Genomic DNA, 27339 nt, shown 5'->3' with positions numbered 1-27339 from the left:
GTGACTGTCCAGGCTGCCAGCTGTCTTGGTCTACTCTTGCAAGATTCCTGAAAGTTGCTTGCATCCATCTACCATTTCTCAGGTACCATTATGTTCCTTCTCAGGTCTTTGATGTGGTTGAAAACTAGATAGTTGTAATTTCCTCAGTTATGATAAAAGATAAGTTAGATATAAAACCTTAAACTCACAAATATAAGATAGATAGGACATCTTCTTTAATATTGTAACTGTAATTCTTGCTTGATAATTGTTTTGTTATATGTAATTTTACTATGTTAAAATTAAAACCTTCCTTTTTACAAAAAGAAAAGGGGAAGTGCTGTGGATATCACTCTATATAAATAAAACACTGATGGCCAGTGACCAGGCAGGAAGTATAGGCGGGACAAAGAGAGAGGAGAATTGGGGAAACAGGAAGAAGGAGGAGAGACACTGCAGCCACCGCCAGGACAAGCAGCATGTAAAGACGCCGGTAAGCCACCAGCCACGTGGCAAGGTATAGATTTATAAAAATGGGTTAATTTAAGATAAAAGAACAGTTAGCAAGAAGCCTGCCACGGCCATACAGTTTATAAGTATTATAAGTGTCTGAGTGATTATTTTATATGTGGATTGTGGGACTGTGGGGCTTGGTGGAAGCTGGAGAGAAGCCCTCCAGCTACAGCCCTGCCTCTCCCTTAAACCTTCCTAAGCCCCTCCTCCCTCAGGGTTAGTTTCTCTAAGCCTGAGTGGTCTGGGTCACTACTCCCCACTTATAGAAATTCCCTCCAGCAGAGGTTCATTTTTGACCATCTCTCTTCCTTAGACTACAAATAGTTTGGCCTTAGTGCTACGGGCTGCAGGAAAATATTATAAGAACTCAGCTGGTTATGGCAAAGCCACTGCCTGAAGGGATCAAAGCCACTACCTGAAGGAATTCCTCCAGAGGAAGCCAAATTCCAAGGAGCTTTTGGTGTTACTTGGCTTGTTATATGTCAGCTGTCCTCTGTTATGAAAATCGTGTGTGTCTTCATAGCTTTCCCAATTGTTTTTCCCTAAGAAGTGCTAACAGTGCGGACTGATCACTCTCTGGACATTTGGAGTCCAAAAAGTGGTATTTGGAGAACAGCCTAGGAAAGGCTTCTTCCCCCCAGCCCATCCGTTTCTCCCCTTTCAGCACTGGAATCAGATATCTCCATTAGCCACATTCAAGGACTAACAGAAATAACAGCCCAGACCACCACATGCTAGTCTCCTGATTTAATGTAAATTTCACAAGAAGACAACGCCTAGGTCAGGTGGACCTTAAGTAATAGCTTTACACAATTTAGCTCGGACCCTCCTTTCTTACAGCCTTACTAACTTTATAGACCCGTAACTTCTTACCTAACCACTCCTAGGAATGTAGACTGAGCACACAGATCCCCTTTTTGATATACTAACCAGTCATTAGCACTCAGTTGACCTCCTCTTTTACCACTCCCATTTTGGATTATAAAAGAAAGCCTGGTGGTCACTGCCTGAGGAAAATTCTTACCTGCCTTTATGACCCCATAGAATTCAAGCCTGGTGACCTTGCTCAACCAGGGGATTGTTATTGCTTGGGTTTATAACTGGACTCCTGAGACACTTGGGGGGAACAGAGAGACAGAGAATGGAGAGGGATAAGGAGGATTTTGACCAGAGAGAACATGTGGACGAGATGGAAGATGAGGAAGAGTCAGATAAGGAAGTACTAGCTGGGTAAGAACAAGATGAAAAGGACCTAGATGAGGCAGAATTAAGATAAGAGAATTAAGATAGAACTTAGAGGGAGCAGTAGATAAATATAAAGAGAAATCTGGCAAGAAAGGAGCTAGACATGAGAACAGAACTGAAGCTGTGTAGATAGGATTTTATCCCAGAGGAATTAAAGTGAATGGACTAAAGAGATCAGTGTGCTGAGATTCTATTTCCCCAAAAATAGTCCTTGCCGTTCGTAGTTCTCTCTCTTGAGCCCCTGGGATGTATAATATTAAGGCTGTTCCCTAAAATATTATACAAGACCTTAGTACAGCTCAAGGGCCAAAGATTGACATGCTTTATTTTCAAATACTCTCATATGGTAACAACTTCTGCCACAGAACAAACAAATTATCCCAAAATCCCTTCTATCTAAACCTGCTCTGCCCTCCACTTCCAAATGTCTCTTCTCTCTAAGGCTTCTCTACTTCCCACTCTGAAAAATCTTTCATCTCTATGATTTCTCTGCACTCTACTCTCAAAATTCTCTTAAGACTATGCCATAAACTCTAAGTAAATGTGTTGCCACTCTGTGGGTTTGGTCCCAGCTTTTGGCACCAAAATGTGAGTTTTGCAACTGTAGAGAGAAGTGTCCTGACTACCTGTAGGGTAAAAGGGCCAGGCAAAGAAACCCACCCTGACCCTGAAACCAGAGCCAGTGAAAGCCAGTGGACTCTGATAGATATGAGGAATCACCACAATCTTCAGGCAAAGCTCTTGTAATTCGATTAACAGATTGGAAAGATTTGCTGAGTAGAATAGGTGTGACACATCCTATCCCACACAAACCCTAATGCCCTGCTGGGAGTACAGCATAAGTATTATTTTCACAGGAAAAAAAGCCCAAACTAAGGGCAATTGTTTACCAAAGGGGAGGGCATGACAAAAAGTGAATAAGAAGGGACATTTGTGCAATCAAAACATAGACAGTGAGGATAAAGGATGATCAATGGGAACATCGGCCACAGCCTTTAAAACATTAGTAAGGGCATCTTGTCCCCCATCATCCTTGTATAATTGTTATAAGAAACCCCTATTCCGTATAAATTTCTTTTTAAGAGCTCAGGAATAGAAGGATCTCCTCTGACACAGAAGGAGCTTTCTCACTGACTTTTCAGTGCTAAATGGACCCAGAGATTATATTCCACATTATTAGTTACATAAAGGATTACTCTGGGTATGTTGAATTCAACTGAAGTGATTAATGAATCTTCCCTTCCCCTTCTTATTTTAGCACACCTGTCATTTCAATTATCAGAACCCTTTAAAAAATATGTGATTATGCTGAAGTCTGTGTTATTATGTTGGGATTGGTCGGTTAGATTAGTCCATCCCAAGTATCCCCATCCATCTAACTAAAGACTATTTGTTCCCCTTCTTTTGTCCAAACCATGGACTCTGGTGGATAAAGGCAATCTTTTGCATGGCAAGACAATATCGGGGTGTTTTCTGTGATAGAGATGCCTCTTACCTCCCATGTCAAGATGAATTTTGTATAGGCTGAAAATAAAACAACAAAACTGTTATCCATAGGACAATCATGATACAAATTTCAACAGCAAGAACATAAAGTTATGTTAGACAGTTAAGCCTTAGAAAGTTTGATTTTTTTAACAGTGCTTTTTCAGTTACTTTCCACCTTTGGGGGCTGGGCTCCTCTTTCATGGGTTCCCCGTTGCCTTCTTGAGGTGTGAGGGATGAATCCAGGCAGAAATACCAATGGCTTTAACAGCAGTAGGAGTCCAGAAGAATCACAATATAAGGTCCTTTCCATCTAGGTTCCAGCCGGTCAGTTTTGAAGTGGCTGACTAATACAGCATCTCCAGGCAGGAATAGGTGATCAGGTTGCCAGTACCCAACAGGTTGAGCACCTGAACCTGAGGGAGACTCTTATCCAAAGTTAATAGTAGTCCTTTTAAGGACTCACAGATTGGAGTGGGGCAATCTGGTAACAATCCAGCATGTACCAAGGGATCATGGGAGGTGGTCGCCCATAGGCTATTTCACATGGGGTGAACTCTTCTTGGTAGGGGGTGTTAATATTCTCTTCTCACTCTTCTGGTTGTAATGTCCTAAGTCATCAGGGTGTTGCAGGTGGCTGCGAACCACCACATGATCATGCCATCTCCACCTTAAAAAGCCGAACACAGACCCCCCCCACCCTCCCTTTTTCCGTTTGCTCTCTGCTGTCTGCTCTGCCCCGCTTCCCTCCCTCCACCAGGCCTGGCTTCTCCTGTTCTATCTCCTCTTCTCTCTAATAAAGCTCATTCTAACTCTGGTAATCATGGATCGTGACTCTTCCGCCGCTGACCAAACCAGCGCCGTAAATCCTTTCAGGGGGTACATTGGACTCTGAGAAGGGCATAAGGCAAGAGGTCAACCCAGTTACCCCCAGTTTCAAGAATGTATTTAGTTAGAATCTCCTTTAAAGTTCTATCCATCCTCTCTACTTTTCCTGAGCTCTGAGGATGATATAGACAACAAAGTTTCCAATTTATGTTAAAAGACTTAGAGAGCAATTAAGATAACTTGGCCATGAAAGCTGAGTCATTGTCAGACCCCAGATATATGGGAAGGCCAAATCTGGTAATAATTTCCATTATTAATTTCTTAGCTACCACTTGGGCTGTTTCCATTCAGGATGGAAAAGACTTTACCCAGCCTGTGATGGTATTGACAAAAACCAGCAGGTATTTGTAGCCATACAATCCTGACTTGACTTCCGTGAAGTTCATTTCCCAAAATTCACCAGGTGCTGTACCTGACTCCATTGGCCTGGGGGAAGTATGTTCTTTGCATTTACCTGGGCACAGGTCAGGCAGCAGTGTGAATGTTTTGAAGTTTTTCTCTGTGGCCAGGTGGCCAGACATGAGGGGAGATGAGTTCTGACAAGTGCATGGCATGATGTAAGGCGGTTAGGCAGTTTTGGCTCAAACCTTGGCATGCAGATTCTCCAGCAGGCAAGATCCACCATCCGCTGCGGCTCTCCTGAGCCCCCAAGTCAGAATGACTTGATCTCTGCTGGATCATACTCAGGAACATCATCAAGACAGAGTAGGGGTTCAGGAACAGCAGACAGTTCCAGAACAGTCTGGGGTTTGGATTCCCCAAGAGCAACCTCTTTGGAAACTTGATCTGCATGGTTGTTACCTTGAGTTTGGGGGCTTTTGTCTTTTGGGTGTCCTGGCCAATGAATAATGGCCAGTTCAGTTGGTAGCCAGATGCCCTCTAGCAACTGGACAGTTTCGTATTTATTTTTAATAGTCTTTCCCTCTGAGGTGGGTAAACTCCTCCGTTTATATATCTGTCCGTGAACATGAGCCATGGCAAAAGCATATCGGCTGTCTGTGTAGATGTTCACCTTTTATTCTTCAGTCCAGCTCATAGGCTGTGTCAGAGCAATTGCTTCTGCTCCCTGGGCAGATGTGCCCCTAGGCAGATGTGCCCCTAGGCAGATGTGCCCAAATGAGCTAGCTCCTTCTGGGACAGTCAGTACCACTGCCCCATGTACCTGGATCTTTCTTGAATGAAGCTGCTGCCATCTGTATAGAGATCTGCACCTCCGGTAGTGACAGGAACATCTGTCAGATCAGGTGACATGCCTTGGATGACATTCAGCATCTCCAGGCAGTCGTGGATGGGCTCCTCAGGGTCAACATCTGGCAGCAGGGTGGCAGAATTAATGGCCAAGGACTTCAAAATGGAGCCATGCAGGTTCCTCGGGTAGATCTCAAACTCAGGACAAATGGCTTTTGATATTTAACATATCAAAGCAGACCTGGTCCTCCCAGCAGCTCTCAGTCCCTACCTATTACAGAGTATGGCTGGCATACCCGCCCTCTACCCTAAACTTCTCCAGCCCAAGGGCTGGGCTGCCCTTCCCCCAGCTGCCCTTCCCTATATAATCCAGGCATTTGGGCTTTGTGGTCCTTTTTTTTTTTTAACCTTTTTACCCTCTTGGTCTCCTGGTTCTCCCCTCCACCCTGTCCTCACATGACCTGTTTCAGGGTCATGTTCACTCTGGACTCTCCAGATGTCCCTTCCTCTGGTTATGCTCTCCCTCGTATCTACAATAAACCTTCTCCTCCATCATACCTAGGAGCAGTCATGTCCTCCCTTTTTATTTCTTTTTTTTAATTCATAGAACAAATAATCAACCTGCATTTTATTCAATGGCACAATAATTTCTATAGACTATTTGTCAATAAGTTAAGACATGTCCTTCCCATTATTACTAAGTCTATAATTTCTCATATATAAGGAGTTGCATAGTGTTATGGAGAATTATGGCATGCATAAAGTTCTATAATACCATTACCTTGTTGATATATAGCTCCAGCAGGTGATAAGGAGAAAGGATGGAAGTATAAGTGATCGACAAGGGAGTAAGGGGTTAATTCTATGAGCTACAGCTTCAGCAGCTGCATTATTTAATAACCTGCTCTGCTTCGGGTGTTTGTTTGTTTGTTTTAAGTAGAATTTAAGGGAGAGTCTCCAGAAAGCAACTGAAAGAGCAGGGTCACATCCTCAATAGTGATAGGTAGATAAGACTATACCCAGCCAGCTGTGGTGCCGCACACCTTTAATCCCAGCACTCAGGAGGCAGAGGCAGGTGGAGCTCTGAGTCTGAGGCCAGCCTGGTCTACAGTGTGAGTTCCAGGACAGCCAGGGCTACACAGAGAAACTCTGTCTTGGGGGTGGGGGGTTGGTACCCTATTAATATGGCCCAAAATTTCAAATTTTGCTCTTTTAGTTTACTTAGCTTAGTTAAGCATGTATTTAAGTATTGATTAAATGAGCAAGAGAGAATGCCATCTACATACTGAAGCGCCTCGGGAAACTGAATCAGCACCGACTAGGGTGCTTTATGTCCTCGTTGTGGTTGTTTCTGCACTAGAAGGTTTGGCCCGTTTTAATTTTTCCCCATGTGAAGGGACCACTGATCAATCTATATTGATTTACTCTTGCTTTGAGGGAAAACAAATGAACAGGAAAAAAACTAAGCTCTAGGGCAGCCGAGCCCTGGCTTGTGCTCCAGCAGCTTAGGCCCAGCCACCAGTCCTTGGAACTCAGGTGTAGCATCAGACACTGCTCTCTGTATTCAACTGACCCCAGGCAGCTGAAATGGCCATGGGGCCATTTGCAGCCAGAGGGCTCTGAGTTCCAGCCCAACAGCTTTGGAGTCTATTCTGCCCACCCTGCCAAAACCTGCCAAATTGTGTTCAACAGAAAATGCCCCCCCTCTCTCTCACTCTCACTCTCTCTGACTCCTTTTTTCCTTTTTTTGTGGAGGGGGTTTTGAGACAGGGTCTCTCTGTGTAACAGCTCTGGCTGTTCCAGGACTACCTCTGTAAACTAGGCTGGCCTCGAACTCACAGAGATCTGCCTGCCTCTGTCTCATGAGTGTTGGGATTAAAAGCATGTACCATCATCCTCCCCACCCCCAACCCAAGCAATACATTATTGTTTTCCAGCTTGCAAAATAATTGACAGGATATTATTATCCCCCTTTTACACCGACTCTGTTTCCATTACTTCCTATGAGTTTAAAATTACCGACATCTATGGTTCGTTGTTTAGGAATAAGTTGCAGAACTGTTTCTCGGAATATTTTGAATCTATGGACCTAAAACACAGCTCAAAAATTGTATGAAACCCTTTGTCTCAAAGGACCTGATTAGAGCTCATGTTTCGTTCCACTCTCCACTTACTGTCTCAAACCCTGCGCTGAGGGGCCAGAATTTCCTAATCCCGGGCTCCTAGCACCTTTTCTCTTTCATGCTGGAACAAAACACTCCACTGGCTTCTCACACTCACACAGCAGCACAATACAGTCTGAGCTCAGTCCGTCAAGGCAGAGCTGACTGTGAAAACCAACCTGCCAACTGTGTCTTCTTTCTCTCCCTCCCTCAGAGACCCACACACTGCGCTATGACTTCACAGCCCGGTTTCCGGAGGACTCTTGGATGCCCCTGTCCCCGATCCTAGTATACGCTGACGATGAGCTCTTCCTGCGCTACAAGGGGGACAGCAGAAGAGCAGAGGCCGTGGGGCCCAAGATCAAGGGACACACAGGAGCTGAGAACTGGGCAAGAAAGACTGAGGATCTGCAGAGAAAGAAGGAGCAACTCAGGAGGATGCTGGCTGCGGCCACAAAGCAGCTGGGCCAGGAGACGGGTGAGTGTGCAGCGCTAGAGGTGTTATGCCCAGATTGTGGAGACCTCCAAAAGACCACCACGGAGACCAGATCCCACACGTAAGAGCAAAGAGCCTTTATTTTCAAGCTCAGAGCTTGGACTCTGTCTGACGCAGCAGTGAGAGCAGAGAGCCCAGAGCCCAGGCACGGTAGGGTTTTTTGTCATAGCAGAGGTTGGGGTGAGGGGATTTCCAGGGCTCAGGACCCTGATTGGCTGGCATTTTTCTGGGGATATAGGGAATGTTTAGAATGTCAGGTGTTTCCTCTTAGATGCAGGACCCACTGGGTGGGGTCGGCTTATGGTTTTTCCTGGGTCCAGGTGTTTGCCTTCCAGAAGCTGTGTCTGGGCCTCTAAGCCTGTCATGGCGGCTGTGTGGTCAAGCTGTTTTGGTGCCCCTCACAAGAGTTACAGAGGTCCCAAATATGATTCCTAAGCCCTGATTCTGGGCAAGGCATAGCCAGACTTAATGGAATGATGCAATAATGCTTCCATGGGGCAGAGCACTGGATAGTCTCTTTTAGACCTAAGTCTCAGGGGCACTAAGGTCAAGGAACAGCAGGGTGACAGGTCCCTGCCTGGGGCAAGCCAGGCCTTCACACCCTCCAGGAAACCTTGAGCTGTGAGCTTCAGGGAAACCAGAGCACTGGAGGCTTCTGGCGCCTGGGCTACGATGGGCAAGACTCCCTCACCTTTGACCAGAAGACTCTCAGATGGACAATGACTGTGCCCTCCACCCAGCAGACCAAGGTGTTCTGGGAGACACATGCACCCAGAGCTGATGAATTTAAGACTTTCTTGGAGGACATATGTCCTGCTCAGCTCCAGGGATATCTGGCTTTCTTGAAGAACTTTCCACCGGATACAGGTACTGACTGCCACCAGGGTTGGTTCCCAGCACCCAGGGGAACATCCCTGTGGCCAAGAGGCTCCTCCCATGGTATTTGTGGGTGTCTGGTTCTCACTGGTGTGTATAAGGGTGGCAGAGTCTAAGGTGATGCCTGGAAGTTGGGGTGTAGGGTTTCCTCCAGAGCCACTGCTGGGTCCCTCAGACGGGAAAGGAGGGTTTCCCACACCAGTCCCTGGCAGACAGGAACAAGGGCTCCATCTCCCCATCAGCCTCTTTCTCTAGGATGTTCTGGGTCCAGAAGGAGAGAAAGCTAGGTATGAACAACTGGGCTTAGGTGATAAGATGGAGTCATGCTTGTCTGATCAGCGTTAAGACAGGACAGAAGGATCCAGCCACAGAGCTGGACTACAGATTCAAATGCGAGCTACCCAACCCATGTCCCGTGACTGGGATCCTTTGCCTGATGTTCTGCTTTTGTCTGAAAGAGTTAAGTTTTCTGTTTCTTGAGATAAGGCTTCACTACCTAGCCAAGGCTGACTTTGAACTCAAGACCCTGCATCTGCCTCTTGAATGCCGGTATCACAGGTATGCACAGCTCTGCAAGGCCCCTGAAAGGTGATACTTAAAGCTTTCTCCCTGGCTAAGTCTCATGACAAAAAAAAAAAAATATATATATATATATATATATATATATATATATATATATATATACACACATATATGAAAAGTGCCCTAGAAATGGGGGTGGGGTGGGGAGATAAGACACTGGTGACCAGTCAAAGCCCTCATGAGCCAAAGAATTAGAGCCACAGTCTGGTGGTCCGTCCCTGTCTTCCAGAGTGTGTGATACCTGCTTTGTGGTAGAAAGTCAGTCAGATCGCCAGCCATTGGCTGACTAGAGAAGCCCACTATCCCTACAAAATCATATACACATGTGCTGGAAGGTTGATGCTCTGGCCTCTGACAAGTCTTCTGGCAGATCAGGGCCTGACGCCTGTGAGCTGCCAGGCATCACTGGAGCTGCCTGCCGGCCTCCCCAGTCCTCTTACCACTGGGCCCGGGGTAGAGGCCGGAGGCAAAAGTGCACAGTGTGGCTGTCTACTTTCTGCCCTGTTCATCTCACCTTTCACCAGCTCTTCCTCATCTTCTCCCAGGCCTCCCGGAGGTGAAGGTGACCAACAGGACATACCCAGTGGGCAGGATCACCCTGACATGCTGGGCTTTTAATCTGTATTCTCGTGAGGCCACCCTGGCCTGGCTTCAGGATGGGAAGCAGGCACAGCAGCGTACCTTTGGGCCCGGGACCATCCTGCCCAGTGGGGACGGCACCTACCAGACCTGGGTGTCCATTTGGGTTCTTCCTGGACAGGAACCAGAGTTCACCTGCCGCCTGAGACACCAAACCCATGACATCAAGGTCCCTGCTGCCCCTGGTGAGGAAATGGGGCAACCATTCACCTCAGGGGGTAGGAGGCAGGGGCGAGAAGGACCCATAGGACACAATCACCACTCACTTCATGGTGGGTCCAGGGCATGCTGCTGAGTACATTCATGATGCTGCCATCTCCCAAGCTGCCTCAGCTGTTTCTGCCCTCCCCATTGTGTTGGTGGTGGTGCTGGCCAGAGCCAACTGAAGCCAGAACACAAAGAACAGAAAACTACCAGGTAAGGAGCCCATGTTGGGGGGTGGGGTCTGCTTTTTCCTCTTACTTGTGACTAGAGACAGAACTGGTTTGTTTGTTTGTTGTTTTTGTTTTTGTCTTCTCTCTCTCTCTCTCTCTCTCTCTCTCTCTCTCTCTCTCTCTCTCTCTCTCTCTCTCTCTCTCTCCTTTGCTGCTGAGTTAGCAGGAAAAGCCTTTTCCTGCATCAGGTACATCCTGGAGGCTGCTGAGGAGCCAGGTCAAGCAGAAGAAAGGCAGTGCCAATCAAAACCAAAGAACCCAGCTCTCACAACAAAGGAAACAGAACGTGGTTATTCTGCAGCCAAATATGCCTGACCAGGGCCCAGGAACACAGATCCAAGTTTCCCTAAATGCCATGTTCCAATGCAGTTACTGTCTGATGAAATGTCTATTGTAGTAGAACAAAAAAACCTTCAATCGAGATATTTTTCAAATACATTAATGGAAACATCAGGTGGATGGGTTCCAGCAAAGAGGGTCATGGATCTCCTGACACTCTGGTTGGTGGAAGCTACTGATCCCTTGATACATTTCAAAGGTTTCACCTGCTTATCAAAAGGATAGCAGGTCAGACTCAGAGGTCCACAAGAATGGCCAGGGAGTCTAAAGCTAGCCTCAGGATAATCAGCAATGTTCTAAATCTCCACTGTCAGGGAGTTCTCATCAGTCCATTGGGCTTTAATATTGATGCATCTTTGTGTGTGTGTGTGTGTGTGTGTGTGTGTGTGTGTGTGTGTGTGTGTGTGTGTAGTATTGTGTGTGGTGTATGTGGGGTTTTTGTGTGTGTGTCTGTGTGTGGTATGTGTATGTGTGTGTGGTGTGTATGTGTATGCTGTGTGTGCATATGTGTGTCTGTGTGTGGTGTATGTGTATGGTGTATGTGCATGTGGGGTGTGTGTGTGTGCGTCTGCTGTGTGTGTGTATATGCAATGTATGTGTGATGTGTGTGGTATATGTGTGTATGTATGTGTGTGGTGTGTATGTGGTGTATGTGTACACAGTATGTGTGTATGTATGTCTGTGTGTGGTGTGTCTGTGTATGTGGTGTGTAAACAGAGGTAGAGTTTTTCTGTCCTGACCCCTGTCCCCAAATAACCACTCTGAGGCTTATATTAATTTTAAATGCTCAGCCAGTAGCTCATGCTTATTACTAACTAGCTCTTACATTTTAAATTAACCCATATTTTTATCTATGCTTTACCAAGTGGCTTGGTACCTTTTCTCAGTATGGCATGTCCATCTCCTGCTCCTCTGCTGGCGACTCCTGACTCTGCCCTTCTCCTTCCCATCATCCTTAGTTTGGTCACCCTGCCTATACTTCCTGCCTGGCTACTGGCCAATCAGCATTTTATTAAACCAATTCAGGTGACAAATCTTTACAGTGTACAAGAGGATTATTCCACAGCATTCCCCCTTTTTGTCTAATTAAAAGAGAAGATTTTTTTAACTAACATAGTAAGATTATATACAATGAAAACAATTATCAAGTAAGAATTATAGTTACAATATCCAGTCTATTTGTATTTGGCAAAATTAGAGAAAATGCTCTACTATCTATCTTATCTTTGTGAGTCCAAAGTTTTGTACCTAATTTATCTTTTATCATAACTAAAGAAAACTATAACTATTACTACCTATTCTTCAACTCCATCAAAGACCCCAGAAGGGTGAAATGCTACCTAATGACGGGGACATCAGGCTTCCTGGACAGTCACCCAAAGTTCCTCTGTAACATTGGGTCATCCACCTTTGACCTACAGGCCTAGCATATCTGACAGACTTTCCTGTGAAGCAAGAAATTCTGAAGGACTGTCCCACCTTGTCTTGGCAAAGTTCAGCAGTCACCTTTCTTGCATCCTGCTGGTCCAGTTTGGACAGTAACTGTCAGCAGTTGAGGCAAGGGCAGTTTCTTTGCCCACATGGTTAGATTCGTCATAAAGAAAGCAAACTCCATATAGAGTTTTTTCAATGCCCAATATCTTTTCTGAAGTAGATTGGTGCTGCCAGGAGGAGACATGTGTCACTGTCATGAAAAGTTTAAGTTCTTAAAACATTTATTAAAGATTTATTTATTTATTATGTATACAGTGTTCTGCCTGCATGTGTCCCAGGTCTTACTATAGATGATTGTGAATCATCATGTGGTTGCTGGAAATTGAACTCAGGACCTCTGGAAGAGCAGCCAGTGCTCTTAACCTCTGAGGCATCTCTCCAGGCCCTCTTAAAATATTTTAAATGTCATATTCTGTAGGACTTTAAAGCATTCAGATAGATAGATTGCCTATCTATCTGAAATATATCTCTGTGTGACCTTAAAAAAAATGACTATTAATATGTATTTCTTAATTACACATTACCTTTTAAATGAGCTATATAAGTACAATATCTTGAATAAGAGTAGAAATAGAAATATAGCATAATAAAATTAACTTTAAATTTGTATCAATAAGCCAAAATTCATACCAATGTAAAATATGTTAAGATTAATAGTTTTTTTATTAAATTAGATTCAATAATCTACCCTTTTAACCTATCATTTCTATATCTCTCCTTTTTCTTTTCAGAACAAGATCCCTGAATCTAATCTCCTTTGTTCAGCTTTTTTCCTGACCATTACCAATAACAATTTGTAAAGAACCCCCCTAAATGATGCATCTCTCTTGTTCTGTATCCAGAACAGCTTCAACACTGCTAGCTGAGATAATCCAGCCTCATACAATACTCCAACAGAGGTGCTCTGAAATGTTGGATCATCTGAGCCATCTGTTCCCATCAGAGATTTTTTTCAGGGGGTCTTCCTCAATCAAACCTGATTTTTCATAACCCAGAATGAATCCACAGCCTCTCATTTTCTATGGAAACAAAAGCCTAACCTCTTCCCCAAAGCGACATCTTTTGACTTAAATTTTGAAATCAAGATAATTTTAAAATTTATAGGGGTGTTGGAGGGTGTTGGCTTGGTGTATGATTTGGATGAGGAGATTAACCTAGTCTCTGGGCATCTCTGAGAGTCAACAGTGTTACTTTTACTCTAAGAAAAGCACATGCCTGAGCAAGCCATAGGGTTTGAATTTGCTGCATCTTATCATTTTGATATCAGTAGTAACATATTCATCCAATTGGTTGGACCTATGATGGATCAGTCTGACTCCATCTTAAGGATGGAAGCCATTTTGTTATAAGGTCAGAACAAGTTCATTCCTGTGTGCTGCAAAATTAAAGTTGATGGTGGTTTAAACTGTTCCTTGAATTAGACATGCCCTTCACCCTATGGAGTTTGACTCACACCTTGAATGAATAAGGTACTCTGCCAAATAATTTTTAAATGTTCAGCCAAGTTCCTAAGCAACAAAAATTTCTCTGGAAATCCCCCAACCCTTAAAAAACCCTTAGTCTTACAGTTTGAGGGCCACATACACCCCACTTCCTCCTGTGTCTGATGCTATTTTTTCAAACCCCCGCTTTATAGATGTCTGACAGAAAACAAAGCTTGCTTAATTTGGCCAAAGAATTTTGCTAATTGTCTTTACTCTTGTTCAGAGGGACTAACAATTGGAGGCCCCAGTAAGATCAAGACTCCCAACCCATATTCTGAAGCCAGACCTTCACTCCAGGACTCCAATGCTGCCTTGGAAGGTACACACCTTGAAGATGCTCCAAGACTCCAAAGAATGCTTTCATTTTGGCAAATTGTTGTAGTGTAGGAAAAAGAAACCAGGAAGCACCTGTCTGAGGAATGCTCCATTGGTGAGTCATAGAAGGCATATCTCCTTCTATGGCAGCATTTGCCAACCTGTTGGTCTCCACCATCAGAAAACACATATTCCCAATGATCTTAGGAGCTGATGCCTCACTCAGTAGCAAAGTTACAGTTATGAAGTAGCTACAAAAATAAATTTATGGTTGGGGGTTCCTAAGACCATCAGAAATATATGCTTCCCGATGGTCATGACCCATGGGTTGAAAACCTCTGTTCTATGGCATCTGGTGCTGTTTCTGATGGGATCTTGTCTAGGGGACAGAGAGGTACCTGATGAGGTACACAAACTCCTGTCCAGGGCAACAGCACGGCGTCACACTGACCATCTGGCTTTTGGTGCCTTATTCTTGGTACCCTGTGCTTTGTTACATATGTTGTTTGTCTCCTGCCCGTGGAATAAAAGCCACTCTGCCCACCTCGTTCTTGGATGCTGGGGACCAAGAAGGAAAATGGTCAAACCCAGTGAAATGTATGAATGAAGATGGGCACCACATGTTTTGCTTTTGACCAATCTCTTTCAGCTACATGAGAGTAGTACTCTCTGCACTATGTCTAATGGTCTTGATTTTTGCTGACTCTGTCCCTTGAACATTGTGTGTTCTGTGGTTTCATTGTTTGCTCTCTCTAACTCTTCTGTTCCTGCCATGCTCTCCTCCGCCTGCCACAGCAGCACCCACTGAAGCCCAGTCAGAGAAAACTTTGTTTTCCCTTCCTGAGTCTGCTGCTGGGTGCTTGCTTTGGGCCCACATGCCTGGCCAGGGCTGGAAAACAGCAAGGACCAGAAGGGCAAGGTGGGAAGCCGGATGAGCAGGCAGTGGAGGCCAGGATCTGGGATCTGCTCCAGCACTTGTGGTTCCCCAGAGACTCCCCAAGGGTGGATCCTAGTGGATTGACTGCTACCCTCCTTCCTGACTCCTTGTCCTAGGAAAACCATGGCCTACAGAGTCTGGAGGGACCCAGCAGGGGAAAAAGGAGCAGTGGCCACTTTGGTTGCTTGCCATAGCTGCTTTCTCTGTTCTCAGCTTGCTCTGGTCCCTGAATTCAGTTTTTCAGGGATTCGGGTGTTTTGTTATATCTAGACAATGTTGAAATATTATTTTATGCTGTTCTGTGTAGCTGGAGATTTCTCCAGTCCTGCCCAGCCCCATGGACCCCACAACTGCTTATAAAATAATCACTCAGAAGCTTATATTAATTAAACTGCTTGGCCATTAGCCTAGGCCTATCATTAACTAGTTCTTACACTCAAACTCAGCCCATTTCTGTTAATCTATATGTCACCACATGTTCCGTGGCTTTACTTGTTGCCTTTACATGCTGCTCCCTGGATGGCAGGCTGGCGTCTCCTGACTCAGCCTTCCTCTTCCCAGGATTCTCCTTTTTAATTGTCCTTCCTATACTTCCTGCCTGGCTACTGGCCAATCATCAGTATTTTATTTATGCAGAGCAATATCCACAGCAGTTCTGCTTTATTGAAAAGCTGGCTATGGAGTTGGGTTATTGCTCCTGCTTCTTTAAACCCAAGCATGCTTATTTTAAAGTTTCCTGTCTGTCCTATGACATGAGACACCTGATTTTGTGACCAAAAAAAAAAAAAGAAGAAAACAGCAAAAAAAAAAAAAAAAGAAGAAGAAGAAAAAAGCCAGGCAGTAGCGGCTCACACCTTCAATCCCAGCACTCAGGAGGCAGAGGCAAGTGGATCTCTGAGTTCAAGGCCAGCCTGATCTACAGAGAGAGTTCAAGGACAATCAGGGCTACACAGAGGAATCCTGTCTAGGGGGATTTAAAAAAAAGAACAAAATCAAAAGAAACTCAGAGGAAAATGAGGATTTCAAAAATGCTATCCCACAGGGAACTCTGGAGAAAAGACAGTATCTTAAAGTTTGTCTTGCCTTAAAACAAAAATGACTTTGGTGATATGCACAAGGCATGGAAGCAGTGGTGCTGAGTGTGACTTGATGAACTGTTGGGGGCCTGACTCAAAAAGCTTCAGAGAAGAGTTTTAGTATGTGACCTAGAGATCGTTCTTGTGATGTTTTGGTGAAGAATGTGGCTGCTTTTTGCTCTTGTCCAAAGATTCTGCCTGAGGCTAAAGTGAAGAGTTTTAAATTCATTCCATGGGCAGAGGAAATCTCAAAGCAGCCTAGTATTGACTCTGTTGTGTGGTTATTAGTGTTAACTCTAATGAAGATTTATAATGAAAAGAATCAAGCCGAGCAGGGTAAATTACAAAATGTAAAATTTAAGGAGGAAAGAAACACCAAAAAGTGGAATGGAGCCAAGTCCTGTGTTCAAGGAGATAAACAGACTAAGAAATGGAATAAAGGGAGTGGTGACCTCAGGGCAAGATCCCACCCAGCTAAATTTCCAACTTGTGAAAAGGAATTAAAGAAAAGCTTAGAGCCAGGTGTGATGGTGCACACTTTTAATCCCAGTACTGGGAAGGTAGAGGTGAGCGGATCTCTTGAGGCCAGCCTGGTCTAGCCATTGAAAACAGAAAGTTGGTGAAGATATAATTGACTTGGCAGTTTTGGCCATGTGGTTCTGGAGTTAAGGATAGAAGAAATGGGCTATGGAATTTGCCCTCAAGACTGAGGAAAGCTGCTGAGGCTAGGCATGTGTCAGGGGTGTCCCTGAGTGGAGACCCAGAGAGGCCATTGTGTGATACTGTGAAGTTGAAGCCTGGATTACCTTGGAGACCCCAAGATGTTGGAGACACAGAGTTTAGAGTTTGCCCAGCTGGTTTTTGGTCTTGCTTTGATCCAGTATTTCCTCACTATGCTCCCTTCCCTATGTCTAGGAACAGTATATCTTATGCCATTATATGTTAGAAATTTTACAGGGATTACCATTAAGAAATTGCATGACTCTCAGAAGAGACTTTGGACTTAGAAACAAATTTGGAACTGTTATAAGCTACGAGGACTTTTGAAGTTGGACTGAATGCATTTTTGCATTATGAAATGTCTATAAGCCTTGGGGGCCAGGAAGTAGAAAGTGGTGTTTTGAAAGAAAATAGTCCCCAAAGGGAGTGAAACCATTAGGAGGTGTGGTCTTGTTGGAGGAAGTGTGTCACTGTGGAGATCTAATATATGCTCAAGATACCACCCAGAGTCACAGTCCATTTCCTGTTGTGCTCTCCTCATCAAGATGAAGTCAACACCATGTCTTCCTGCACGCTACCATCTCTCCACCTGTAAGCAGCCACCTCAGTCAAATGTTCTCCTTTCTAAGAGTTGTCCTGCTCGCTAAGGAAGGGAATGTCTCAGTTGCCTTTAGCCTACTGGCTATGGGTGGGTTAGGACTTCTGTTGGTCTTTTCTGTGTTGAACACACAGATTGCAAGCCCAGTGCCACTTTGAGATCTTTGGCAGCAGTTAATTCTGCAGGTTACACACAATTGAGCCTGTTTGATAATGAGTATTCAGAGACGGGTAATGCCTGGGGGGCACTCACCAACCTAAGACAGAGCACCTGTGTGGCCTGGGCAGGTTTCTCCATGACGGGTAAGGTGACCTGCTGACATCCCATGCAACCTAAGTCAGAAGCTCATTTATTAGTAAAGGGGACCTGTAAGGTCCTGGCCCCCGTTTTGGATAACTGTTGCCTTGCTTGCTTACCTTGACCTTGATATCCTCCCTGTGCTCACTCCCTCTCGGGTTCCACCCTCCTGAATGCTTAAGGGAAGTTCCTTGTCTGTGTATCCTGCATAATGGGCATTAACAGCTTAGATGCAAGATTGTAAAACATCAGTATCAAACTTCTGCCCTCCGGGGTTCTCCCATTGTGCTGTAAGCCTGTATGTAAGACCTCCTCCCTCCTTCAATAAACGGCATTTGGCATTAAAAAAAAAAAAAAAAAGAAAGAAAGAAAGAAAAAAAAAAAGAGTTTCCCTGGTCATGGTGTCTCTTCACAAGAAAGAACTAAGTAAGACAAGGACTACATGACAGGATGGAAGGCCAGATACTTGGATATGCAGGTGCTGGTTACTCGTAGCAAACTTTGCCATAGCTGAGGACTAGCTTTTTACCGCTGGGTGTAGACGGGGCATCAATGGCCACTGCGTTTCTTGTTCAATTCTACGAGGCCAACAGCACACCCAGTCTAAAACCCCCATGGCAAGGTCAGTGATTCTAAGGGCTAATGTTAAAACGATAATGCCAATCAATTGAAAACTGAGTTTGAATCTCAATCTTATAGAAGCTACTAACTTGTTCTAGACTGTTTTAAAAAAAGTAATTAAGGGGGAACTGGGAGGGGTGGGGAAGAGGAAGCTGCAGTCAGGATATATTGTATGAGAGTAGAATAAATGAACTTGTGTAACTATGTCATGAAGGTTGATAGTCACCTTATAAACGACTAATATGTTCAGAACTTTGCTTGTATTCATGCTGGCTACAAACGTAATTTGTTTACGGGAACAAATTACGTTTAGCCTCCTATGTATGTATTCAGGATTAAGCCTTAAACAAATAACTAAAAACACAAAGTTTATTTAAAATCGGGTATACTTAATAGACAGCCCTCAACACTTTTCAAAGATCTGCTGGATATGGCATTTAAAATGTTTAATGAAAAAACTTCCTATGATAGACAGAGATGCCCTAGCTCCTAGAAATGGCCCCACGGACTCCCAAGAAGACAATGGGGCACAGACCTGACTGTGGTAATGCCCAACCACTGGGAAGAGCTGCCCATGACTGGCCTGCTGCCAAGGCTCTAACCAAACTGTAGAGTTGACGGTCACGTTCTGCCTCGTCAAAGCAAGGTCAGTTTTCCCAGGTGCCTCCCCCACAGGAAATTCAGATTTTCCGGACCTGGCAGCTGAAGGTCTATGTTCAATATTGTCCCTTGTGGCAGCCAAAGACTGACCTCTGTCCCCAAAAAACTACCACCGGAGCCTAGGGCAACCATCCAGGTAACTGTGTTTGTTGTCAATATGGAAACCATTTGGATTATTCTTCCTGCTATAATTTATCCTCAGATGTCTGATGGTGTTGATGGCTTACTGTAGCTCTATCAGTTTAGCAACAGCTGCCTGGTTAATGCATTTCATATTTGATAATCTGGCTTTGCCTGTCTAGAGCTATTAATTCGCCTGATGAGAAAGTCAAACTCACAGACAGCTTATCCTTGCTAGCAGGCCTCATACTGAGGGGTAAACAGCCTTCAGATGCAACTTTTACTAATGTAGGAACTTGCTTTGTAACGGCAGCTCTCAGTAATCAACCACCTGTGTCTCATGGTAAATGATTGAATCAAAAAAGGATTTAAACTTACGTACATTCTGAGAGACTAAGAAAACATTTTAAAATAAATACAAATTATAAAGGTCTGAGACTATGAAAACTTAAATAAATTATAAAAAGCTAAGTGATAAGTTTTGAATCCTCTGTTGCTGGGTATCTGCCACCACCACTGACATAATAAGCCAAATCAAACTGAATTAATAAATCCATGTTTAATGAACAGAGCAAAGCAATCCTGGGTGACCCTTGGAAAGGCTGGGGAAGAGTCACATGGCCAATATGGCCACCAGGCCTTAAGTAACCTGTAGGCATGGTCTTGAGCAGCCCCAGGGAGGGGCTCGCTTTTGGTGGGCTTTGAGGGAGTGGGTAGGGGTCTAGAAGGGGTGGGCAGCTCTAAGGGAGGGGCTGCTGTTTGGTGGGGTTTGGGGAGAGACAGATGGGGAGGGAAGTTGAAGTGGAGCTTCCACCAGAACACTAAGAAAGAAAAACAGAAATGCATACAAATTACTCTACACTGTTATTATACAAAGATTTCAAAGGCTCGGAGTTTTCACGCTGATCAATGGATTTCTAAGAAGCTGGTAAAGCATTGACTACTATTATGAGTCAGAAGCTCAAGATTTTAATTTTCCTTTGGTTGTCTTCTAAATATAGCCTTGAGGAGCTTCTCATCAGGCTAAAAATATCTCTACCCCATCTATAGCCATCTATTTGCCCTCTGGACAAAAAAGAGTGTTCATGCTTTTCAACCCAAAGCTGTGGCTTTGGCTATGACTCAAAAACATGAGTCTACTCCAGCAGTTTGACGGACACCATCAACTGCTTTATCTATAGTGAGGATTTCAGTACAGATTCCAAATAGTGGTGATGCTAATATGTCTAAAACTTTTATCTTATCTAAAAATAATTTCTGTAAGCTCGGGAAGTGGAAGGCAGAGTCTTTGGCTCTGCCTCTCAAAGATCAAAAGATCCCCAGATAAGTACTCCTGTCAATCAACAGCCTGTCCTGGGGGCGGGGTTCCTTGAGACTCCTCCCCTCCCACAACCACCAGGACTATGGGCCAGTAAGCTCCGAATATAAAAGTTTCCTTTGCGCTCTTTAACTTCTGTCCCCAGTCTGTATTTGTCTCGGCAAAGTCCCACTCGGCTGGTGGGCGGCATCAGCTGTGGACTACAAACTGCTCCCAAGGTGAGCTACACCACCCAGTCCCCAAACCGGAAGCCCTGGACTTGAAAACTGTCTCTTCAGCTGGGTCAGCAAAGCAGATGCAGCTGATGAACGCTCCACCGCCCTAATACCCTCTCAGCTTTTGACTGACATTCCAGCCTTCCTGCGCCCTGACAACAGCATCCTAATTTTAGCAGGAAGTAGTGAGGAGAATATATCATCTGTTGTCCTCAACAAAGAGTGGAACGTTAAATCCAAAGGGAACTCCCTGTGTGTGTGTGTGTGTGTGTGTGTGTGTGTGTGTGTGTGTGTATCCATAAATATATAACTGCATATATGTACACACACATCTATATAGCCACACATCTATATAGCTATATATATATATATATATATATATATATATATATATATATATATATATATATATATATAAAACCATATAGATTATGCCTATTGGCATACCAAACTCCTTCACTGTCAAAAAAAACTATTAAAACCAAACAGACTGCCTGGCAGTGATGACACATGCCTTTAATCCCAGCACTTGGGAGGCAGAGTCAGACGGATCTCTGTGAGTTCAAGGCCAGTCTGGTTTACAGAGTGAGTAAGTTCCAGGTCAGCCAGGGCTACACAGAGAATCCTAGTCTTGAAAAACCAAACAAACACAAACAAACAAAACAAAACAAAGAACACAAGTAGACCAAGATCTATCAACTGGTAGACTAGACTCATTAGCTAAAATAGTTCTCCAATATGATAAAGGCACTTGACCTGCTCTATACAGAACGAAGAGGATGGCTTTAAGAAAAATTTATTCTTTCTATGCTAACCAATCAGACATAATTAGAGAGATCCTAGCCATGATAGAAATTCTGTCTCTCACCAAACAGAAAATGCTAAGGTGCTTGTGGTCCACCGGCATCTCAGATACAAATGACCAGTCACTATCGAGGATTTGAACAGGACACATAGACAAGGGGGATGGTGGACCAGCCTGACTCCTTCTTAAGGAGGAAATCATTTTGTTATAAGGCCAGAACAAGTCCATTTCTGTTTGCTGCGAAGTTCAAGTTGAACGTGTTTTAACCTGTTTCTGGAATTTAACATGCTCCCCGCATGGAGTTTGACTCACACCTTGAATGCACCTGAAAAGATGTTATGCCAAATCATTTTAAAATGTTCAGCCAAGTTCCCAAGTAACCAAAATTCCTCTGGAAATCCTCCAACCTTTGAAACCTCCCCCTGGTCTTGCAGGTATTTTTGGACTAAACTCTACCTTCTTCTGTGTTTTTTCAAACGCCCACTTTAGGGGGGTAGCCCTAACAGAAAATACAGCTCGCTTAATTTGGCCAAAGAATTTGGTGATGGTCTTAATTTCATTCAGTGGCATTAATACCTGCTTAGTTCTTTTTTTTTTTCTTTTTTCCTTCATAGAAATTTTATTTGTCTCCCCCTCATTTTTTTAAATTAGCTGTTGGAGAATTTTGTAAGAATTATGGCTGAAGACACCATAGACTTTGGACTGAGGCCTTGGAGGCCCAAGGTTGACCTCTGTTCTCTATACTCATTTACCACATACTTTCATGAGCACCAGCTCACATGCGCACGCGCACGCGTGCGCGCGCACGCGCGCGCACACACACATACACAAAAAGTAATGCTTTGTTATTATTATGTAATTTTTAACAGAAATGCCCCCAACAGGAGTAATACCCATTAACAGAATTTTTCCCATTGTGGCTATCTGGCAAGTCAGAGCAGTACTTTGTAGAAAACATAGAAACTTAACATCTGGATAAAGCACAAAGTTCAACTTTTTTTTTCTGTTGTTGTTGTTGTTGTTGTTGTTTTTGTTTTTCAAGACAGGGTTTCTCTGTATAGCTTTGCGCCTTTCCTGGGACTCACTTGGTAGCCCAGGCTGGCCTCGAACTCACAGAGATCTGCCTGGCTCTGCCTCCCGAGTGCTGGGATTAAAGGCGTGTGCCACCACTGCCCGGCAAAGTTCAACTTTTTAAAAAATTTTTTAAAAGATATATTTTTATTTTAATAGTCTATGTGGGGGGAGAGGAACGAGAACATGAGTGCAGTCCCCATGGCAGCCAGCAGAGGGTGCTATATCTCCCAGAAGCTTGAGTTATGAGTGATTATGAGCCGCCTGATGTGAGTGAAGTCTCTCAAACTCAGGTCCTAGGCAAGAGCAATACATGCCCCTAATCACTGAGCCATCTTGCCACCCCCCTGAACTTCAACTCAATACAAAGACAAAAGACAAAATCCTGTTCTGTGTGGCAGGTTTTTGGAAATGTCTTTCCATCACCTGTTTAACCTTGGGGCACTGAAATTTGATCCTGGGAATGTTTAGTAACATTTAATTAAAGCCAATTAGTTCCAGCTTAAACTGCCATTATTGCCCCATCAATCTGTTTCCATTCTAGAACAATCCTTTACCTTAGGACAAACCCATGTGACATGACCTCTGAAAGTTATTTCCTTTCCCTTTCTAAATTTGTATTTTACCAAAAACACATTTTGTATTTTCAAATTTATGTCTTGTCCTTGCTTGATGGTTTCTTTCTTATTATCATAAAATGTAGAAAGCATTGCTTAATAAAAGTAACTATACTCCAAATGAAAACTCAAGCCTGCCACGCTGGTCCAAGCCTTTAATCCCAGCACTCAGGAGGCAGAGACAGGATCTCTGTGAATTCCAGGCCAGCCAGAGCTACACAGTGAGATTCCACTCCCTCCCCACCCCCTCAAAAAAAAAAAATACTGTACTATATTTTGAAGTCTCCTGTCTACCTTTCTATAACAATCGTTTCCTTTGATAAAAAAAAAAAGATGTCTTCTGCTTGGAGAGAAAGAGGAAAGAGCCAGAAGGTAAGACCCCATTGCTGAGGACAACACCTGGCCCTGGTTGCAGGACGTAGAGAACTCAAGTCAGAACTGATCTGGAGGAGCTCTCCCTGACAACTAGCTCACTTAAGGAACTGGGAAATTTTTTACAATGCATCTTGATATTTTAACTGGCCTGTAAAGACGGCCACGTAGACCAAATCCCATATGTAAAAGCAAAGCATCTTTATTTTCAAGCTCCAGGGCTTGGTCTCTCTGTCTGTCCAATGCTGCGGTGAGAGCAGAGAGCCCTGAGCTCAGGCGGGGTACAGTTTTTATCATAGCAGAGGGGATTTCCAGGGTTCAGGACCATGATTGGTTGACATTTGTCTAGGGGCACTGGAAATGTTTAGAATGTCAGGTATTTCCCCTTAGATGCAGGCCCTGCCTGGGTGGGGTCCACTCATGGCTTTTCCTGGGTCTGGCTGTTGCCTGCCAGTAAGCCTGTCACAGAGGCTGTGTCTGGGCCCCTAAGCCTGTCATGGCAGCTGTGTGGTCAAGCTGTTTTGGCACACACACACACACACACACAGAGTATGTTTTTATTTTTGAGAAGTGTTTAACGTTTTATTTCTTTTGTTTTTGTTTATTTTTTAAGACAAACTCACACAGCACAGCACAGGCTAGTCTCAAACACGCTACGTAGCAGAGGCTAGCTTCTACCTCCACTCCCCGTGTGCAAGGCATGCAACACACTCTGACATAAAAGTCATGTTTTCTAGTTACATCATCCGTTGTAGTCGTTTTCTCACCAAGAGAAGGAGAGCAGGACGAACTCCTCGAGGATTTGAAGGTTTTGTTGAGCCACCCAGGCCCGGCCAGGAGCACGCCCTCCTGTGATCAGGTGTCTAAAGAGGCCCGGAGCTCAGTGAGCAGGGGGGTTATAGAGGTAAAACCACAAGTTTGGTGCACCGGTGACGTGGCTGGGATGGCTGTTAGCTAGCGTGACAGGATATGAACTTCAGTAAGGCTAGGGCACAGCTGTGTCGCCATGCAGAACCATGGCCGGTGAGTTAGGGTTCCTGTAAATACTACGCACGCCTGAGGGTCAGGCTGACCTCAGTTTTAGCCGGATGGCGGGTCAGGATTGAGCAATTGTGGTTGTTTTTTTTTTTTTTTTTTTTTTTTTTTCCCACTTGAAGTTCTGACGCTGAGGTCCAAGTCGTGGGGTTTCCCCTAATTGATAGATTAGCCTGGAAGAAGAAGAGAAAAAAAAAAAAGACTACACTTCCAAGCTTCGGTGCAGCCAGGCAACTCCAGAAGGGAGGGACAATAAGAGCGCATGCGCACATGCATACACACACACACACACACACACACACACACACACACACACACACTCCTTGCCGTCATTTCCGCTCCTATACGGGGTCACAGACATCTTTTTCCTGCAGTCATTCTCTCATCCACCCACTTGGATGGAACTGTGTCCGGTTACCATGAACAAACGGTCCGGTCTAGGCAGGGTCAGATGCCTCTTTCCGTCTTCCGTCTCTTTTTCAGCCGCCTCAGAAACCTTACACTGATAATCTGGTTTTCATATCACACTTACCTGCCTCTGCTTGTATGTTTCCAGGGCCCTTAATGCCCCGGAGGAGCAGCGAAGTTTCCCCCAGCCAGCCTTCACCCAGACGTGCAGAGCTCTGCCAAGGCGCCTTCCTCTGGCCTGCATCACCAGCTACAGAGCACGAAACTGTGGTAAGGAGGCGAGGGGCACCGGGGTGAGGCTAGCGCCAGTGGTCCAGAAGGACCATCACAAACTTGGTCACTTTCTGCATCTTCTCTGCCTTCTCACGCGCTGGCCACACTAATTTTGGCTTCCCCCAAGAATGCAAGCTGGCTTCCCTCGAGAATGCAAGCTGGTTTCCCTCGAGAATGCAAGCTGGCTTCCAGAACTTCCCACGGTTATAGGCTCCCTCCGAGAACATCAGTAGCTTCACAATACTTTCCACTCTGTCTCCCAACAACAGCCAGACTGATCGCTCAAAGTTGCAAAATCACTCACATGACTCTGTGCCCTAGGAATGAAATGCAAGCCCCGCTCCACACACACCCCAGTTCTTTCCACCCCAGCAACTCCTCCAACCTTTTAAAAGTTCCACGCCTGGGGGGGGGGGGTGTCTCTCCTCTCATCCCCGCCCTTCGCCCTTCGCTCACGGCGGGCCCTCCTCTGGACCTTTCTTCCTGGCTTCTTGAGTTGATTAAGTTAAGCAGGAGAGACTGAAACGTGTGACTTTGGGACACCAGCATAAAACCCAGGAAATTGATACAGCTGGTAGTTCCTATTATGATTGTCGCTGTGGTTAGCAGGAGCCAAGTGCTCTGTGTGTAGGACGGGATTGCGGATGGATCACGACAGAAACCCTTCCGGGTTCAGCGGCGGCTTTTGCAAATGCTGGCTAGAAAGCCCGGAGAATGAGGGAAAGCCGCCATCTGGTGGAGAAAAGAGGGAAATATGGGAACCCCGCCCATCAAACGCCCGCCCACCACACCCCTACCTCCCATGAAATCCCAAATAGAAGTCAAAGCTAATATGTTTCCCGGAACCCTGAAACTTCCAGACAACCAGAGTAATTGTGTGAAATATATTTCTTCTTGAAATAGTTACTGGTTTTTTTTTTATTTACTTCTTGTCTCACCCACTAGGATCTGTGAACATCTGAACATCTCGTGTTCAGAGCCCTTGTTCCTCCAACAGGAGGGTGGAACACACGGTAGGTGTTCAGTAAATAATACAGGATGTTGTTTAAATCAGCATTGCCTCCAGCTCAAACCTGAATCTCCCCCACAAAATTCTCCCCCACAAAGTAAGGATTCTCTTGAGAACCAGGAAATACGTCTGCCCCAACTTCTGGATCAGATTCAGGACCCGAAGACCCAACGTGGAGAAGTTCCTGTTCAAGCAGCAGTTAACCTCCTTCCAGAACCTGCACAAGCCCCGTTCCTGAAGTAGTGAGCAAGGGGGTCAGGTGAAACCCGAAAGCTCCCTGGTCTCTGGGTCTGAAGAGAGCAGGGAGACGACGGGCGGAGTACCCAGGAGCCCCCGGGGTGGGACGGCAGGAATGGGGATTTGAACAGTAGGAAGCGTGTGAGCTGTGAATTAGGAACCGCGGGCAGATTCATCCAAAGACTCCACATTCCTGGACTGAAAATGCTTATGGCTTTTTGTTTGTTTGTTTGAATGTGTATGAGTGTTTTGCCTGCAAGGGTGAGTGTAGGTGCACCACAGGTGTATGCCTGGTGCCCACGAAGTTGAGGACATTGGATCCCCTGGAACTGGGGTTGCAGATGGCTCTGAGCTGCCATGTGGGTGCTGGGAACCAAACCTGGGTCCTCTGCAAGAGCAACAAGTGCTCTTAACTACTGAGCCATCTCCCAATGGGCAGGATTTTTAGCGTGTCCAAGAATTCTTCACCCCCACCAGGACTTTGATGCTCACAGCATAGGGCATCATTAAAGAAGAAGAAGAGCTTTTAAACAGAAGTTGTCTGAGTTACTGAGGGTGACAGGGTGCTGGGTAGAAACACCCTGGGAACTACCTGCATGGTGGGGGGGGGGGCAGGGAGAGAGTTCCTTTTCTCAATAAAGAGGAAGGAAAACCTACTGCTTACCATAGAAGTTTCCCAGGTGTTGGGAAAGGTGCCTGATGCCAAATGAGCTTTCCCCTCCCCTCCTCCTGAGCCAACTCCTGAGAGAGAGCGGTGGTTTAGGGTAGAAGAACTCCATTGTGTGTTTTTGTTGGAGACAGGGTCTCTTACAGCCCAGACTAGCCTCAGAC

The 27339-nt window shown here is 45.0% G+C and overlaps 1 protein-coding gene across 1 annotated transcript; it reads left to right on the top strand.

The window, feature by feature from the left end:
- The first annotated feature begins 437 nt into the window (after nt 1–437).
- On the top strand, nt 438–26867 carry LOC114682326 (zinc-alpha-2-glycoprotein-like). The gene is made up of 7 exons (XM_037201844.1): nt 438–472; nt 7675–7938; nt 8548–8823; nt 9960–10238; nt 14028–14123; nt 25138–25259; nt 26208–26867. The coding sequence occupies exons 2-7, from the start codon at nt 7728–7730 to the stop codon at nt 26214–26216; spliced, it is 993 nt and encodes a 330-aa protein (XP_037057739.1). The 5' UTR covers nt 438–472; nt 7675–7727; the 3' UTR covers nt 26217–26867.
- The last annotated feature ends 472 nt before the right edge of the window (nt 26868–27339 follow it).

This window comes from Peromyscus leucopus, chromosome 1 (genome assembly GCF_004664715.2).
Source record: "Peromyscus leucopus breed LL Stock chromosome 1, UCI_PerLeu_2.1, whole genome shotgun sequence".
Lineage (NCBI taxonomy): Eukaryota > Metazoa > Chordata > Mammalia > Rodentia > Cricetidae > Peromyscus > Peromyscus leucopus.
The sequence above is the reverse complement of the archived record's forward strand: the minus strand, read 5'-3'. Positions and strand labels throughout refer to the sequence as shown.

Bases quoted from the DNA above. Each gene is read 5' to 3' on its own strand.
- LOC114682326 (XM_037201844.1), top strand. From the start codon at position 7,728: ATGCCCCTGTCCCCGATCCTAGTATACGCTGACGATGAGCTCTTCCTG. The intron at 8,824-9,959 runs GTACTGACTGCC...ATCTTCTCCCAG, and splicing joins GAACTTTCCACCGGATACAG to GCCTCCCGGAGGTGAAGGTG. The intron at 14,124-25,137 runs GTACACACCTTG...GTATGTTTCCAG, and splicing joins CTCCAATGCTGCCTTGGAAG to GGCCCTTAATGCCCCGGAGG.